General features: G+C 35.9%; 1 protein-coding gene across 8 annotated transcripts; it reads left to right on the top strand.

The window, feature by feature from the left end:
• The first annotated feature begins 595 nt into the window (after window positions 1-595).
• On the top strand, window positions 596-18150 carry LOC127871049 (mitotic checkpoint protein BUB3-like). Of its 8 annotated transcripts, none has more exons than XR_008045071.1 (8): window positions 605-717; window positions 951-1155; window positions 5225-5294; window positions 8350-8501; window positions 10066-10249; window positions 11271-11490; window positions 14935-16180; window positions 16338-18150. XR_008045071.1 is itself a non-coding variant. In XM_052413673.1 (7 exons), exons 2-7 carry the CDS (start codon window positions 955-957, stop codon window positions 15089-15091), a joined length of 984 nt encoding a protein of 327 aa, XP_052269633.1. In that variant the 5' UTR covers window positions 596-704; window positions 948-954; the 3' UTR covers window positions 15092-18150. The 8 variants fall into 8 exon arrangements, 6 of the variants coding, with proteins under 6 accessions (XP_052269633.1, XP_052269631.1, XP_052269630.1 ...); XR_008045070.1 differs by having other exon boundaries at window positions 14935-17171; window positions 17328-18150; XM_052413673.1 differs by having other exon boundaries at window positions 596-704; window positions 948-1155; window positions 14935-18150.
• The last annotated feature ends 1181 nt before the right edge of the window (window positions 18151-19331 follow it).

Genomic DNA, 19331 nt, shown 5'->3' with positions numbered 1-19331 from the left:
TCCTAAGCTTGTGTGCGCTTAAGGCAGAAGTGGTGAGCAATATCTAATTGTATCATGTCTGTTTTGTTGATTTGGTTCCAGTTACATGGACTTATCTGTATTTGAGCTCATGTTAGAAATCTGCGAGTTCACACATATCTTAACGAAACTTAACAGCATCTATCCTTGTTTTATTCTGAGGTAAAATACACATTTCTAGGGTTGCTGACTTTAACACGGTAAGAGATAATTGCGACAAACACATTTAATCATTCTTTCAGTGTACCTACTAGCAACACATAAAATAAATATGAGTCGGTGTCTGGGAAAATTCGGCATAATCCATGTGCGTAAAGTATCGTCTAAATGAAGGTATACTTCTAAACCGAAATCCTGCAGAGGCGGGAAGAGTCGTCACTGATTGGTCTGTAACAACTGCACAGACTAATCATGGAGATACTTTACTATTTATCTCGGTTTTCTCAAAGACTGTTTTATTATTATATTAGACATAGTTTTGTCAAAATATGTTTCAGTAAGTATCCATTTTGACCCAGAATTGGGGGCGCCTTTGTATCAGACCGTTATTACTTTTGACCGTTGTAATCCACAGCAACAACAACAACCACAACAACAACGACACAACAGGCGCCTTTAGTTATTCAACAACTTGCCTTCTACAAAATACAGTTTATTATAAAGCCTTCATAAGCGTTTGCTATTTGGTTTATATATAAAGTATTCACTCACTTGGTTACATATTAATTGTCGCGTAAATCAGCCGCTTTATTAATCGAATTGTGTTCATGCGATCATGCATTTATTTCGGATCGAAGCATTCGGATATCTGGGATGTATACCTGATTTAAGCATGTAAAGCGCGTGCGTTCGAAAATCCTTATTAATAAAAATGTAATTGACATTTAATATTGTTACTTATTTAATTTTATGTGTGTGTTTATTATCAGCAGCATCATGACAGCTGAAACTCCAAGCGAATTTCAACTGAAAAATCCTCCGACAGATGGGATAACTGCAGTGAAGTTTGGGCCCAACTCTAGCCAGTTTCTACTGACCTCTTCCTGGGATACATCTGTCCGTCTGTATGATGTCATATCTAACCATCTACGCATGAAATACAACCACCCAGCCCCAGTCCTGGACTGTTGTTTTCATGTAACTATATTTGTTATTCTGTTACACTACGCGACCCGTGATTTTTGCCTAATTTGCGGACTGTTGTTTTCATGTAACTATATTTGTTATTCTTTTACACTACGCGACCCGTGATTTTTGCCTAATTTGCGAGGTCAAGGGGGGCATTTTGCTTTTTGGGTGGAAAATCACTGCGATTTCATGTGACTCGTCACTCCGACGTCGCGCAAGAGCAAGATAATCTTCGCGCTAAATCCCCTCAATGTTGTGGTGATTCGCTGCGATTCGCCACAATTCGCCGTGATTGCAGTGACAACGATGACTCGCCAATTCATGCATAGAAACCGAATCGTATCAATAACTTTATACATGTACATAACGCTTCTAATGTTCACAATTATCCGATAATCCAACATCAAAAAAATAATCTTGAACATTTATGTCGGTAAATATGTTTGAGAATTTCATTAAAACAACCATATGACTACGCCATTTTTCAGAAGTGTAAAGAGTACAGCGCATAATGTGGGACACAGCTTTCATTGGACGAGCGTATTTAAATTTAGATTGATACAATACGGTCTTACAAAACCTTCTGGAAATTGTGCTATTAATGCATAATATTATCAAAACATTTTTTTCACACGTAAAGCGTTGTAACAAATTAATATACAATTCAAAACAAATATACCATAAGTATAAATGTTCCGTTAAATTCCCAAATGAGAATAAAAATTTATAATCCGAAACACACTTCCGATGTTTTAATGTTAACACGACATTTACAAATGCTTTCAATATAGTCATCATGTATATTTCCCGACAAAAGAGCGCGAAAATTATGCGGCAATGTACAAGGTCAAGGTATACGAGTGTGCAAGTATTGATTTTTTTATACAAACTGCGTAGCGCAGAGAACATTGAATTCTGTTGATTTCGGTTAAATGTTTCTTTGGTATTTTTAAAACAGTTATATCGCCAACAATTTGATATTTCTTTTAAAGTCAATTCAAATCAAACATGCCGTATCCGTATCTTTACTGATAGAAGTAAAACATAATACCTTGACTTGTATAGTTTTTTTTGTTGTGAGAGACCATCTGAGTAAACGCCGAAAAATATATCCAAACTGTTATTTTTTGTCAATGCCCTTTGATTAATTATCGCACTTAATTGGCAGCGCCATCCTGTTGTTTCTGTGATTGTCACATCTTTTCACAGTTTGAACACGTACAAAGAGTGCCAATTAGACACTTGAACAAACACTATCACCCGCTGGACAGTACACACTAAATAATCAAATGTTGAGGGTTTTTTGTTTTTGGCGTGAAAACCCGGAGAGATGCATGAACATTATACATCATCATAAATTTATTGAACTCTGCCAACGCTAAGTGCTACGATGATATACTCGTGTTTTTTTTCAGCAAATCAAACACACTTAGTGTTTTTCCCAGGCCATTTTAGCGCGGCGAAAAGCCACGCCGCCCTCCCGGATCGCCACGCTGCCCTTTTCAAAGGCAAATTTCGCCACGCATCCTTCTTTTCAAAGGCAAATTTCGCCACGCGCCCTTATCAATTACATCTTTATTGCCTTACGATCTAACTTGGTCCGCAAAATCAGCGTCCTTGATTGTCTGTGACGCTCCGACTGTGCTTGATTTACTCGAATTACGTCAACGTCTAATCGACTATATTATTTGAGCAGATTTAATCTATTACAGTGCTCGATTTATAGGTAGACTGCTCCAAAGCTGTGAATTAGTCATGCGTGAATAGCCCCGTGTCAGTATCAATCGATTTTGCCAGAGGCTATGTTATACCAAGCGCACTTTTGGGTCGGCAATGTGTAATCCTCCATGATAAAGCGTTACTTCGGAGACTTTTGATGAAAAACCGGATGTTATTCTCGTGGCAATTGTGCATTGCATGCATTATTCAGTTATATCAAAACATATTTTTACGCATAATTACATTTAAAAACACAGACAAATTTATTCTTTATCGCTTTCGTCTTTAAGATAATTAGATCTAATTATTGAAATAATTACTCAGACGTATACTAATTTAACAAAATGCGAATCGCGTATACGATTTATCGTTGCTATGCGCACCTGTCGCTTACATCATTTGACATTTGAACAACTTGGCGGACTAAACAGAATTAAATTGCGACTCGGCAAAAATGGCAGATAACGTCGTAAACGATCGAATTGACGATGGAGATTATATATTAAGAAGGAATTAATGAAATGTCTGTGATAACCAACGATGCATAAACATGTTTTAGATAGCAACAACATTATTTATTTATTTGTAATCTACTTGGTGGATGTATGTCACTGAAACGAGTGTTTGCATATTGTTAGCGATCAATTTACTCGCAATGTTATTTTACACATCTAGCAAGATTATTGTTAGAAAATGGGATAAGACAAACATGGTTTCATTTATATGTTAGTGGATCTGTGTATAATCACAGATTCATATGCATATATTGCTTTATTATGTTTGTCGTGCTGTACAGTTTATTGAAACAGCATGGAACTTAAATGTACATTGCAAGGTAAATATATTAATATAAATCATAGTTATTTAAATACATCAATTACCATTAAATGTGCTTGTTTATATGTTATTTTTTCCACAACTGCTTCAGATGCGATGACATGTTGCCTCGTAATTCAGGTATTCAGGGAACGTTTTTGCCCTTTTTTGCCTAAACTGCGCGCTAAAATGCCCTTTTTAAAAGTTATGCGCCATGCCCCTTTGCTCTCCTGGGAAAAACACTAACACTGTTTAACGGCTTTAATATATAGGCAATGATGTAATAACAACAAATTATTTACCACGATGTCATAATAACATGTACTTAACAATAGAACAGTAATGTATTTCCGATTTCCGGCTTATCAAGCATTGTGAATGTATGTACAAGTTCGGAAAGTAACGCGAGTAACACGAGTTATCCGCATTGGAGCCTGAAACAGAAAGTAAATAAGTATAGCATATTTTAGTCCAAATAATTAGATGTAATCTACCGATTACATTTAACCTTTAAATGAAAGTGTTACTTAAACAATTTCCCGTGTCTTAAGGTGCGAATATTTTGCTAAACACTGTTAACAAAAGGGCTAGATCTACACGTTATAATTCTTTTAAATGCAAAAATAAGTATTAACATAATTAATAACGTCAATTAACACACACGGTAAGATCAAAGTTTAAATGGAATACTTATATTTCTCGTAAATTACCAAATTATTAGTTTCGTCGAAATCAAATACCATGTAGAGAAACAAGGTATTTATAACCAACCAATGACGAAACACTATGCAACTTTCAATTTACACAGTGCTACGCTACATGTATATTGCAACAATATGGAATTTGAACAGTGGTATTGTATTCGGGCCTGGAATATAATTGATTGTAAGTTTTAATAAACATTCTGCTAATGCAATTAGTTAAATAATGTTTACATGTTATGTTAAATAATTATTGCATGATCATTCTACTGCGCTGTTATATTAATTTGGAGCCGTTAAAGCTTCCGACATTACTTCATCACGTTCATGTCGGAACGGGAGTATTTTAGCTAATACGCCCATTGCATACAACAACAACAAAAGCTTTATTATTGCAATGTATAATGTAAGTGTATACATATATGTTACATGTACATGTAATGTAGTGTAACCCTTAATGTAAATCTCTTAAAAAGGTGAACCACGGCGGTTCGCGCTGATTCGCGCTGATTCGCGCTGATTGCGTAACAGCGAGAAACATCGCGCGACGGTCGCCGAGACATCACCCAAATTTTCTTGTGGTTCGGAATCACCGCAATTTGTCACGTTGCATCGATTGCGGTGATACAAGAATCGCGGCAAAAATCACGGGTCGCGTAGTGTATTGTTATTCTTTTCTAAAACTAAGGTGCTGAATTTTTTTTCCAAAACCATTACTAAAAATTGCTTGTTTGCCCCTTATTTGACAAATATTATCCATTTCAGAATGTGAGTCTTGTTAGTAAATACCAAAAATGAAATTAAAAAGATGTATTTTTTTCATCTATTTTGTTTTGTTTTAGGATTCAGTTCACTGCTACAGTGGTGGATTGGACAACACTCTGAAAGTTTATGACTTCAACACTAATACAGGTGAGCTCTGAAAATAATATGTTCTGTATTCTCTGATTTCAAACTAAAACACAATTAATTTGATAAAAATATTTTTATGAAAATGTTTGAACCCATTTATCTCCAAAATTGCAACAAAAATACCTATTGACAAAAATAAAAAATAAAAGATGAAATAATATAAAGAAATTTTGAATGCTATGCTCTCAATATTTGAGGGTTTTTTTTTTAAATACAGTTATATTTTTTTCTCGTCCAAAAATGTCCCCCATACATCTCACAGGTCTGAGGCCAAAAAGAAAACTAGTTGTGTTTCAGGTCACCTCCTGAAAAAAAGTAGGGTCGGTAGGTAGGAAAAACTTATAATTATTTAAAATTCTTTTTATTTTTCATGTTTTCCATAAATCAGTGTAAAGTGTTGAACACTGTTCTAATATCTAACAAGGGACAAAATTGTCACAAAACCAGGTTTTCATTGTGAAAAAAAAATCTGATAAAGGGAGAAAACTCAAACTGAACTTTTGAAATGAACAAACAAAATTAACCCCCTTTGTAAGTTTGTTTAAAAAAAAATAATCTATTTTTAGTCGTGGCGACCTTGACATTGGAGATATTGACGTGATTCTTTCGTGCGACACACCGTACCATGATGGTGAACAAATGTGCCAAATGATTTTAAAATCTCACAATGAATGACATAGTTATGGCCAGGACAAGCTCATTTATTGCCATTTTTGACCTTTGAACTCAAAGTGTGACCTTGACCTTGGAGATATCGACGTAATTATTTCGCGCGACACACCGTCCAATGATGATGAACAAATGTGCCAAATGATTTTAAAATCTGACAATGAACGACATAGTTATGGCCAGGACAAGCTTGTTCCGCCAGCCCACCAGCCAGCCAGCCAGCCCGCCCGCATTCGCCAATCTAATAACCAGTTTTTTCCTTCCGAAAACCTGGTTAAATATAGCAGTTTGGATCAGTTAGATCAAATATTTGTTGTTAGATATTTCACACAATGTTTACTCTTTACCATCTGAAGGTGAAAATTTTCATTTTGCTGCAGACTTTTAGTTCTTTAAAATTGTGAAAATCCTTTTATATGTAAATAGTTCTAAAAAGTAATGTTGCAAAAGGAGGTAGTACTTTTGATAAGCAATTTCTTTTTTTGCCACAATGCTTTTTGAAAGTTGTCTGCTGTATCAAATATTAAGGCACATAACTGTGGCATTTGCACTCAAGTTATTGTCTCTAGATGGTTATTCAGTTGATTTTGACCCACGGCAAGCTACATTTTAAGATCCAGAAGTCCTGTTTGCAAAGGAAAACAGAATGAATTATGGTCAATTGGCAAAATTGTGCACGAGAGAGAGAGATACATCGTTCTTTGTGCTATACATTTAGGGACCCATTGTTCAGTCTCAAGTTTTAATACCTCTCGCGAAAACTAATGACACGAAAGACGACTGTCGCCGATTTACACTTGAAAATACTATAAAGGTCATTGACTACATTTAAATTGATCCTCGCTGTTCGTCAGAAATAAAATGATTGTTTTTGTTTTTCTCTAAATTACGTGTTGCTACAAATTAGTTGACAAGAGCAGGCCAATCCCGAAGGAAGGCTCATTGTAAGCTCGACTGTCCAACAGACAAAAAAACTCCCCTTTTCTTCAGCAGCAAACCCACGAACTTCCAGTTTCCATCGCTTTGACTGTGCTGGGTGGTATCTGTGCCATACATTCTTTAAAGTCATGGAGTTTGAATAAGAATTCAAAGACTTTGTTCCGGCATGATGAAAACATTTGTTCAAATTGACGGACAAAATGGACGACACCATGTTTACAATCAAACGGAACGCCGGATATCGATTTTGCGGGAAAAACAGGCTGGTCCCCCGATTGCACAATGTGTATAATATAAAGCGTTCGCGGCGACGGGATGTTATTTTGCAGGTCACAATAAAATAATTCTGGTAATCGCCGAATTTGACCGGACGGAGACGAAAAAAATCGCCGAACTCGGAACTCGACGGGGAAAAATTAACAAAAAAGGCAAATATTGGATAATAAGTTTTTGGGTCGGCCCCAAAAAGATAGGGTCGGTTGGGTGACCGGAAACACAACTATTTTTCTTTTTGGCCTGATAGTCAGACCCATTCCCAATGCCAAATATGCATATTTTGTCCCAATTCTAAAAAAAAAAATTCCCAATTTCCAACCGAAATGACCGAAGCTGAAACATGTTTTTCCCGGTAAGTACTATGTTTGAAATAACCGTGAGCCGTGTTTTAGCGTGCCAATGGGAATACCCCTAAAACATCAGCATATTGAGTGTTCCATAACGCAATTTTCGCAATCTTGACACTTCAGACAAATGGCGGCTGGTTGTGTTTATGCAATTCTTAAGACACATTTTCGGTCAGAATTTGCTTTCAAATATTGAAGTGCTAAATTATTCAGAATTATCAGGTAATGTACCCAGTATACAACAAGTGACAACAACAAAGTACGGTACATATTAATTATTGTAAATTGGTTGAGAATCGATATCGATGGTATGAGGTAGAGAAATGTGGACTGGTTTCACTTTCAACGTTACCGTGTATCAAAAAATGGTTGCCTTCAGACATTTGGCAACTTGAATTTTAAATAATAATATGTTGAATGCAGGTCCTTCAACTGTGAATATTCATAAAAAATCCTAAATGACATATCGAGCTATGTATTTTATTTGAACTTCAAGCATAACATTAACAAAGTCTGTATTTTTATCATACACATACTTACGCTAACAGTGTACAATGATTGTTGCATGGAAAAAACATTTTAATACTTTTCTAAGCATTTTAGGGCAATACATTTGTATGAAAACATGAAAACATTAGATTTAATAAAAAAAAAAAAATTCTCCAATAATGCTTTTGTCAATTAAAATTCTTCCCAATTTGAAAGATTTCGCGACTCGAAAAATCAAAATTTTGCTAGGTACTTTTTCCCAAAATAGACAGAAAAAGGCCTGTCTGGAAGGTCTCTGATGCCTTTTAAATTAATATTGTTTGCTGTTATTGTAGGGACAAATGTTGGCACTCATGATGCGCCCATTCGGTGTGTTGAGTACTGCCCAGATGTGAACGTTGTTATCACAGGCAGCTGGGACATGTCAGTAAAGTTGTGGGACCCAAGAACACCCTGCAGCGCAGGAACATTCCCACAACCAGACAAGGTAGACATAGTATGGTTTTATGTGTTAAATTTAGGGGAAAAATTCCACCTCCATTCCCAACCTTGTAAAGTCATTGTTTTCCCAAATGACCGCCAATTATTCCACACTGACTTTTTCCACACAACAAATTTAAATATATTTCAACATTTGGTTCCTTTGCTGTTTCAACGCTATAAGTTGAAACTTATATTTAATAAGGTTTAAAACTCTTTTATCTCAATTTAAAAGTCTTTGTTAGCAAATAATTTGCTGGAACAATTCTAATGTCAAGTAACTTCTGGTTGTTTTTTTTAAATTCACTTTCTTCAAAGTGGTCTGTCTTTAAGCATCCATGCACAATTCATAGTACATACTATTGGATTCATCGTCAAAGGCCAGTAAGCTGGTAAAGTAATGTACATTATTGAATATTAAACTTATATAGAAATATAAATTATGAATACATCTTTTACCATAATGCAACATGATGAATATTATTAGTAATAATTATATATAATTTAAAAATTATTAATAAATCTTTCAAGATTTGACAATTATTATTAAGTGATAAATTATGAAGAATATCATAATAGAAATAAAAGAAAAGATTTTGATTAAAATATTCCGCAAAACATTAAAAACAAATCAGGCATACATCAATGTACTTTGTTAATACATTTTAGACCAGTAACTTGATGGGTCATCAGCTTCCTTAAGGCTGTATACATAACAGATTATCAGACCGATAAAATATGTAATAGAAGTCGTAATAATTGCAGTTTCATTGCCTCAAGAATGGTAATAAAGTCGGACAATCTGTAACATCCATTGGACTAGCTCGTGCTAATTGTAAGTGCAATTTCATTTCCTCCAAAATTATAATATAGGTCAGCCATCTACCGGTATAACATCGGTCGAAGGTAAATAATGTTGTCTACACGTTTTCTGCGACATTGAATCTGTACATTTAACGATTCAGCCAATCACCGAGTGGCATGTGTGGAGACGAATACTACTGACCAATCAAGAAAAGCTAATTTAGTTTTAAGCAAATTAACCTGTCAATTTAAAGATTCATGTTTTGTCGGAAAATAAGACACTGTTCGCATAGATTTAAATGTGAACCGACAAAGAAATGTCCAATCATTATCATGTAGCCATCAGACTTTATTTATATATTTGGAGAAATAAATTATATTTAAAGAAATTTAAATAGATATTTAATTGGACTGGAATTCATCTATATGTATGGCGTTGTTGTTATTGTTTCATTTCACGTTAATATATGGATGAATTGACAATAAGGGAATGGGATGGACATTCGAATTTCCCATGTAACAAAATGCAGTTAATGTGATTAACGTCATAAACTAAAGGGTAATTGTGCATGACGTGTGATCGAATGATTACGTAACACATTATAACAGCTTTACAGTTCTATCGCTCTTTATTATAAAATATATAAGTTTTAGTTGAGCAACGTAGGGCATTGTGCCCTCTTGTTTGCTGTGAGAATGAGTCTGTCTTTGACCCATGTTGTCTTTCAAGAAAATCCCTTGAGTGAGCTTATTTTAAATATTTACAGGTCTACACTATGTCAGTATGTGGGGACAGACTGGTTGTTGGTACAGCAGGCAGGAAAGTTCTGGTTTGGGACCTTCGAAACATGGGCTACGTACAACAGAGGAGAGAGTCCAGTCTGAAATTCCAAACACGGAGCATCCGTTGTTTCCCAAATAAACAGGGCTATGTCCTCAGTTCTATTGAAGGTATGAACGTAAAAATGTGAATATTTTTAGAGAAAGCTAGTACCTAATTATTGTTTAATTGTATTTGAAAACTGATGAACAAGTGTTTCATTTTGTTTGACTCAAACATTAGAAGATGTGGTTATAGCATATAAGCAATTATTTCAAAGAAATTTGAAGAGATGTTAACATTGAATGCAAACAAAATGTCCATATGATTGAATTTAATCAGTTCGTTAAAAATTAGTTGACAATATTATTTCGTTGGAGCTTTAAATGCGCTGCTTCATTCTCATGCCAAATGGGGGTACTGTAGATGAAGACCAGCTTGGTCAGAAGCTACTATGTCTGCCATCAAGTCACATTACCGGTAGATTTCATAGTATTATTAGGGGACATGGTCTGGAGATACTCTATTTGCATATGGTATAAGAACCATTTTTGCATGACTATACTTACTTTAAAAAACCTGATTATTTACCTTTACCATTTACCTTTATATTTAAATGGTCGCAAACCTCTATTGTAATACCACTCAGCTATCCTGTATTAGGAAAACTTTTGAAAGTTACACATTTCCAGTACCTTTTCACACACAAAAAATGCAAATCAACATAGTGTTCCAAGGCTAAGGCTTGGCATGGACAAACCTCCAGACAAAGACCATCTTGCAAAATATGAAGTTCCTTGGGTTGCCCTATAAGGCAGATTTTACTGTTATTGTTTAATTTTCATTTCTCATAATCCCTCCATTGGCCTCATATAGGATCATAAATAAAAAATGTACAAACCAAGGGGCCTTGTTTAGTATCAATAAGAGCATAATTTCTTTACTTTGCAAACATGCACATAAAGTCCCCCCCCCCCCCAAAAAAAGAAAATAAAAATAAATAAATATCGTCAACATGCCAGATTCAATAATACCACTAGATTTTAAATTAAATTACAAGGTTGTATGATCTTGCACATATATTAAGATTTTACCCAAAAAGATTGCAAGCTCATCAGTTTTAAAATCAGCTCGGTATGTTTTGTTGCACAGGTCGAGTAGCAGTGGAATACCTTGACCCAAGTCCAGAGATTCAAAAGCGGAAATATGCCTTTAAATGTCACAGAGTGAAGGAGAATGGCGTGGAGCTGATATTCCCAGTCAACGCCATAGCCTTCCATAACCAGCACAACACATTTGCCACGGGAGGTTCGGATGGATTCGTGAATATCTGGGATGGATTTAACAAGAAGCGACTTTGTCAATTTCACAGGTTAATTCTTAGTTTTGAATTGTTTGTTGTAGTATTGAATAAAAAGCGTAAAATGACCACAAATGATATACATTAGTTTTAATTTTGATTTTTTTTAGCTGATTTCCTTGCGTTTGATGCAGAAAGTTCTACAATTTTTTTATAGATCTACCAAAAGCAAGTTGTTTTGGTAAACCCTGATATTGGGTTCATGTATGTTCCTCCCATAACATGTTTTTAAAAATAACACCCCACTATCATGCATTAAAAAAACACTTAACCACAATATCACCATTTTCATGTGTCAATTTGTTGTTTTTGGAATATCCTACCACAATATCACAATGTCCGTGTGTTTAGTGCCAGTCTTGCTGTTTCAAGATACCATACCACAATAACACCATTTTCATGTTTTTAGTTGCGTTTTTAGCTCGACTATTATATATGAAATATTTATAGTGGAGCTATCCTACTCACCCCGGCATCGGTGTTAGCGTGATCGTGAGCGTGCAAATGTTAAAGTTTGCGTAACACCCCAAATATTTCCTATGTCCCTTGACATATTGCTTTCATATTTTGCATACTTCTTAACCAACATGACCCCAACTTATCAACAAGAGCAGACAACTGTATTAAGCATTTTGTAAGAATTATGGCCCTTTATCCACTTAGAATATGCATATTATTGATAACTCTATGTTAAAGTTTACGTACCACCTCTAATATTTTCAATGTCCCTTGACATATTGCTTTTATATTTTTCATACTTCTTTACCAACATGACCCCAACCTATAAACAAGAGCAGACAACTGTATCAAGCATTTTGTAGGAATGATGGTCCTTTTTTTGTCTTTGTAACTTTGAATATTTTGTTAAATTTTGTGTTTAGATCCATTTAACTTCTTATATATTAAGGCTATTGCTTTCAAACTTCAAATACTTTCTTACTATCATGATGTTACTGTACCTGGCAAGTTGAATTTGACGTTGACCTTTGAATGACCTTGACTCTCAAGATCAAATTTATAAATTTTGCTTAAATTGCCATAACTTCTTTATTTAAGATCAGATTTGATTCATACTTTGACAACACAATACTTACCCAGAGGCGTCGGAGCTGGGGCGGTGGCTGCAAAAATATTATCGGCAAAAAGGAAATTTCGGCAAAGACCTTTTTGATTTATTTTTTCAATTTCAATACCCGTATATTTGAAAATATCTTTACCCCAAAGCAAGGTAATCATGTTTTCGCGGTTATGACACGTGTATTGTTGATTGTCATCACCCGCCCGCGGTAGTGTACGTGTCCATTATGTTGTTAATTGATTGATCTCTTTTATAACGATTATCCCTTTATTCTTGAGTAATTAAACCTGGGAATATTTAATTGTTGGTATGATCTAAGCCTTTGCTTCTTTTTATTAATATAAAGGAAAGTATGACATGAAACAAATGTGCCGATATCTAATAGTCCTTAATTATCACAAAATTAAAGATACCTCAACATACTTGAATTAATTGAAATAACTCAAAGTAAATCGATAATTATAAAAAAAAAAAAAAAATCTCACTTTTTTGTGTCATTTCAATATGTCTACTCCAATCCAACGAATTTAAAATTTCCAAAACGGAATTGCGGGAAAAAAATTCAGAAGAACATTATTTTAACCCACATGATCCCTAACGTTGTGTCGCCTGCTACAAAGTACAAACTGCAACATATAGAGATCACTTCTCCATCGATTGTCCGTCTGTCACAACTTTTGTCATCCAGACTATGCCTGCAATAGACATGTATAAGGTCAGGTATCAGGCATAAAAACGCACCAGAATGCTGCATTGCGCCATTTGATGCTAAAATTTCAAAAAAAATCCGGGGGAGGCTCCGGACCCCCACCAACGGGAGGGGGATATCCCCTCCCATACCCAATCCCTCTGCCGCCCCAATGTCAATTTGCTTCCGACGCCCCTGTTACCTGACATACCACAATGAACTCCACCCAAACTATCCCCCACGCCCACCCCAGAATCCCCCCCCCCCAAAAAAAATATTTAAATATTTTATTTTTTTTTGGAAAGATCATCTATTAAATGACCACACATCCACATTATACCCCCCTCTCCATGATGGCTTACGTTATACTGTCAAGCACTTGAATTTTCGAGCGCGCTGTCCTCTGACAACTCTTGTTTTTAGATACTCTTCACAATATCCCCATTTTCATGTGTTCAATGCCTGTCTTTTTGGTTTTCAGACAATCTTCACAATAACGCCATATTCATGTTTTTAGCGCCAGTTTTTCTGTTTCTAGATACCCTACCACAATTACACCATTCTCATGTGTTCAAAGCAAGGCTTGCTGTTTCTAGATACCCGACCACAATATCACCATTTTCATGAGTTCAATTTCGGTCTTGTTGTTTCTAGATACTCTACCACAATATCACCATTTTCATGAGTTCAATTTCGGTCTTGTTGTTTCTAGATACCCGACCACAATGACACCATTCTCATGCATTCTCATGCATTTAATGCCAACCTTGTTGTTTCTAGATACCCTACCACAATATCACCATTTTGATGTGGTTTTCCTTGGGCGGAGGGATATTGTTTTGGCGTTGTCCATCCGTCCGTCTTTCTGTCCTTCCGTCTTTCTGTCTGTCCGTCCGGAGCCATATCTTGGAAGTGCTTTGGCGGATTTCATTGAAACTTATTATGAGTATATATATGGATAAGAGGATGATGCACGCCAAATGGCATTGTACACCATCTGTTAATAACGGAGTTATGACCCTTTGTATCTTGAAAAGATGCTTTTTTGAGTGTCAAATATAACATTTTTGTGTCCAGAGGCATATTGGCGGGGGATATTAATTCAACAAATTTGCTTGTTGTTTTTAGCTTGGCTGTTATCGGAGGTATTGTCATAGGCTCATAGCCAGCTCGTCGTGTCTTTCCGCCCTTCGGCATCCGCCGTGCCTGAACCTTATCATTTGCTTTAAAATGAAAGTGCTTTCACCTACAACTATGAAACTTCATATGTAGATGCACCTTGATGAGTTCTACACGCCACACCCATTTTTGGGTCACTAGGTCAAAGGTCAAGGTCACTGTGATCTAAAAAAACAAAAACAAATTCTGACTAGCTTTCATTTATTCAAAACTGCACCTGCAGCCGAGCATTGGCACCCGTTATGCAGTGCTCTTGTTTAGAAACCCTACCATAATATTACCATTCTGATGCATTGAATGCCAACCTCGTTGTTTCTAGATACCCTACCACATAATCACCATTTTCATGCATTCAATTCCAACCTTGTTTCTAGATACCCGACCACATAATCACCATTTTCATGCATTCAATTCCAACCTTGTTTCTAGATACCCGACCACAATATCACCATTTTCATGCATTCACAATATACCATTTTCATGCATTCAATGCCAACCTTGATGATTCTAGATACCCGACCACAATAGCGGCGTTGTCATTCAGTGCTGACAGCTCAGTGCTTGCCATAGCGACCTCATACATGTTCGAGAATGAGGAAATCACCAGCCCACCTGAGGACCAGATCTACATACGCAACGTCAGCGACCAGGAAACCAAACCTAAATAAATGATCATGAAGTTATATACATGAAGCTGCAATATAAAATATGAAGATTTGCTTGTGATGTTTATCAAGAGGAGACAAAGCCGAAATAAACTGTCTTGAAGTTGTATTCATGAAGCTGCAAATCTTGAAAATCTTATGATTTAGTTAATGAACATGCAAACAAGCAAGGGGGAATAAAACCGCATGGCAAAGTGTTATTGAGCTCTAATTTTAAGTCTTCTTTGTTTCTAATATATACAACAACCAGACTAAGCCGATATACAATTTTCTGATGTATTTTTTACTGATGCTGACTTTATCAAGCTTGAAGTGAATGGACACATTTAATAATTTTATATTTTATCCTGAAGTTCAATTTGATGCAAATCTTACTTTCTTATACAAGCATGTTTGGCAGTTTTGGCTTGAGCAATCAATCAGTTTTTCTTCCTTTTGATGAATGTGTTCTCCATTGAAGAAAAAACTTTGTAAATATGTTTTGTTTTAAACATCTGTGTGTTTTTTTGCAAAGTTTTTACTTTTTCAGTAGAAGTTTCCTATTAGGTTTGGATGAGATGCATTTTTTAGATGCTTTATTGATACACAGTTATACTAAATCTTTGCATTTCTTGACTGGGGTTGCTAAACTTAGTCAGCCAGTTGCTAAAAATGGCAAATAAATAGCTATGATACATTATGTTTTAATGTGAAATTAAAAACAGTTTACTCTTTACCCCCAAAAAGCATCATAACATGTATATGATTCATTATATTTTGTGTTTCAGTATCGTATTGATAAATGTTTGTAGCAACAACTTTGCATAAGTACTGATTTATATCGGTAAACCAAACATGATTTTTAAACAAATGCCCCTATTTAATGTAAAGCCATTGTCTTATAATTATACCCCCACAAACGAAGTTTAGGGGGGTATATAGGAGTGAACTTGTCTGTCGGTCGGTCGGTCAGTCTGTCTGTCGGTCCGTATTAAGTGTCCGCTCTCTAATTCAAGTAGTTTTCATCCGATCTTCACCAAATTTGGTCAGAAGTTGTATCTACATGATGTCTAGGCCAAGTTCAAACATGGGCCTTGCCGGGTCAAAAACTAGGTCATGGGGTCACTTAGTGCGTTTTAAACATTCAGCATGTTGTCCGCTCTCTAATTCAAGTAGTTTTCATCCGATCTTCACCAAACTTGGTCAGAAGTTGTTTCTACATGATGTCTAGGCCAAGTTTGAACATGGGCCTTGCCGGGTCAAAAACTAGGTCACGGGGTCACTTAGTGCGTTTGAAACAATCAGCATGTTGTCCGTTCTCTAATTGAGGTAGTTTTCATCTGACATTCACCAAACTTGGTCAGAAGTTGTATCTAGATGATCTTAAGGCCAAGTTCTAACATGGGCCTTGCCGGGTCAATAACAAGGTCACAGGGTCACTTAGTGCGTTTTTATGCCCCAGGATCCATAGATCGGGGTATATTGTTTTTGGCCTTTCTGTCTGTCATTCTGTCCTAGAACTTTAAGGTTACAGTAAAGTTTTGCAATAACTTTTGAAATATTGAACATAGCAACTTGATATTTGGTATGCGTGTGTATCTCATGGAGCTGCACATTTTGAGTGGTGAAAGGTCAAGGTCATCCTTCAAGGTCAAAGGTAAAAACTTTAATATAGTTAAGTTTTGGAATAAATTTTGAAATATTGAACATAGCAACTTGATATTTGGCATGCATGTGCATCTCATGGAGCTGCACATTTTGAGTGGTGAAAGGTCAAGGTCATCCTTCAAGGTCAAAGGTCATAAAAAAGCGGTGCATTAGGGGGCATTGTGTTTCTGACAAACACATCTCTTGTTGAACATTCAGCATAGTGTCCTCTCTCTTGTTCAAGTAGTTTTTATCCGATCTTCACCAAACTTGGTCAGAAGTTTTATCTAGATGATCTTAAGGCCAAGTTCGAACATGGGCCATGCCAGATCGAAAACTAGGTCACAGGGTCACTCAGTACGTTTTACACATTGAGCATGGTGTCCGCTCTCTATTTCAAGTAGTTTAAATCCGATCTTCTTCACACTTGGTCAGAAGTTATAAAGATGATGTGTAGGTCAAGTTCGAACATGGGCCATGCCAGGTCAAAAACTAGGTCACGGGGTCACTTAGTGTGTTTTAATCCTCACCATGTTGTCCGCTCTCTAATTCAAGTAGCTTTTATCTAATCTTCACCAAAATTGGTCAGAAGTTGTATCTTGATAATGTCTAGGGCAAGTTTGAATATGGGTCATGTCGGGTCAAAAACAAGGTCACGGGGTCACTTAGTGCGTTTTAAACATCACAATGTTGTTCGCTCTCTAATTCAGGTAGTTTTCATCCAATCTTCACCAAACTTGGTCAGAAGTTGTATCTAGATCATGTCTAGGTCAAGTTTGAATATGGGTCATGCCGTGTCAAAAACTAGGTCACGGGGTCACTTAGTGCGTTTTAAACCTCACCATGTTGTCCGCTCTCTAATTCAAGTAGTTTTCATCCAATCCTCACCAAACTTGGTCACTAGTATTATCTAAATGATCTCTAGGACAAGTTTGAACATGGGCTATTCCGGGCCTAAAACTAGGTCACGGGGTCACTTAGTGCGTTTTTTAACATTCAGCATGGTGTCCGCTCTCTAATTCAAGTAGTTTACATCCGATCTTCACCAAACTTTGTCAGAAGTTTTATGGAGATGATGTTAAGGCCAAGTTAGAACATTGGCTTTTCTGGGTCAAAAACTAGGTCAAGGGGTCACTTAGTGCGTTTTAAAAATTGAGCATGGTGTCCGCTGTTTTTTGTGAAGACGACATGCAAAATATTATGTGTCAATGCGGCATGTGGGGGTATTCGTCACGTCTGTGACAAAGCTCTAGTTATTTTTGCTGGAAATGAAAATACAGTAGCATTGTTAACATAAACATGAGTGTTGCTATCTTATGACACGTGTATTATTCATAGGTAATTTACTATTGTGAATTTGACCTTATTCATTTTCCAACTCATTTGTATATACATAATACCTTAATAGGCGATTTAAAATAAATTTTGAAAACCAATTTAAAATCGTTTATTTTATCCTTATAAAGGCTAAATAGTATTTTTTTACATTCTGCATGCACCTGTGAATAGTCAAAGGCAGCGAAAAAGACGGATGCTGCACTCTGATTTATTGTCCCTCACCATAACACCTCTGTTTCTTTAAACTGGTCAACATATCTTAAATGATTAAATATACACATATGGGGAAGCTTGCTGCAAATTTGAGAAACTTTAGTTTTTCTTTTTAATAAATATCTACACGCCAGAAACACCTTCCATTAAGAGCATGACTTAAATGGCAGATACAATATACTGCAACATAGTCATTTCACGCAAACATGTGTGATAAATGACTAGCTTCATGATTTAAACCGCAAGTATTTGTTTTTATTTGTGTACATATACTGGAATAATGACACCCCAGAAACAGTATCTAGAGAAAAGTTATGGTTCCATTGTTCTTTAAGCAAAAAGGACCTACTGTCCGTGGAATACATGCACCAAACTATTTGACATATGACATTTTATTAAGTTGAAGTGCACCGTGGGCATTTTGGACTTGATTGACTACGTTCATTGAGTCTAATCCAAAGCAATGAAGTCCGTTAATTTTTGTGAATATTATTTGTATTCTGAGTCGTATTATTGGACGATTTATGCACTTAACTTCCAGTTTGATTGGCCATGTCAATTGGATGGTATGAAGGTGTAGAAAAAAGTGGGCATAATGCATATGCGTTATAAGTGTCATCCCATATTAGCCTGTGCGCACATGCTTATCAGGGACGACACTTTCCGCTTAAACTAGATTTTCAGTAAAAGGGACTTCCTTTAAACGAAAAATACCAATAAGCGGAAAGTGTCGTCCCTGATTAGCATGTGCGGACAGCACAGGCTAATCTAGAATGACATTTTACGCACATGCCTTTTGCCCAATTTTCACAGAACAAGACACACAAGTTTTTATATAAAACCACCATCGTACTAAAACAAACTTGAAATACTGTATTTCTATGTACAGTACTTCGTTAATAAACGAGTGTACGCATACTCACGTGACTTAATAGATGTTTAACGGTGGATAGATAGATTCTTTATTTCCTCCATTCATGGAGAGCTTTACACATTTACACCAAGTATTTACATCATTAATATATACAATAGATAATATATGTATAATAATTTATGTACATGCATA

Source organism: Dreissena polymorpha, chromosome 3, assembly GCF_020536995.1.
Source record: "Dreissena polymorpha isolate Duluth1 chromosome 3, UMN_Dpol_1.0, whole genome shotgun sequence".
NCBI lineage: Eukaryota > Metazoa > Mollusca > Bivalvia > Myida > Dreissenidae > Dreissena > Dreissena polymorpha.
The sequence above is the reverse complement of the archived record's forward strand: the minus strand, read 5'-3'. Positions and strand labels throughout refer to the sequence as shown.

Coding starts and splice junctions, on each gene's coding strand:
- LOC127871049 (XM_052413673.1), top strand. CDS start 955: ATGACAGCTGAAACTCCAAGCGAATTTCAACTGAAAAATCCTCCGACA. Junction 1,156..5,224: donor TCCTGGACTGTTGTTTTCAT/GTAACTATATTT, acceptor GTTTTGTTTTAG/GATTCAGTTCACTGCTACAG. Junction 10,250..11,270: donor TGTCCTCAGTTCTATTGAAG/GTATGAACGTAA, acceptor TTTGTTGCACAG/GTCGAGTAGCAGTGGAATAC.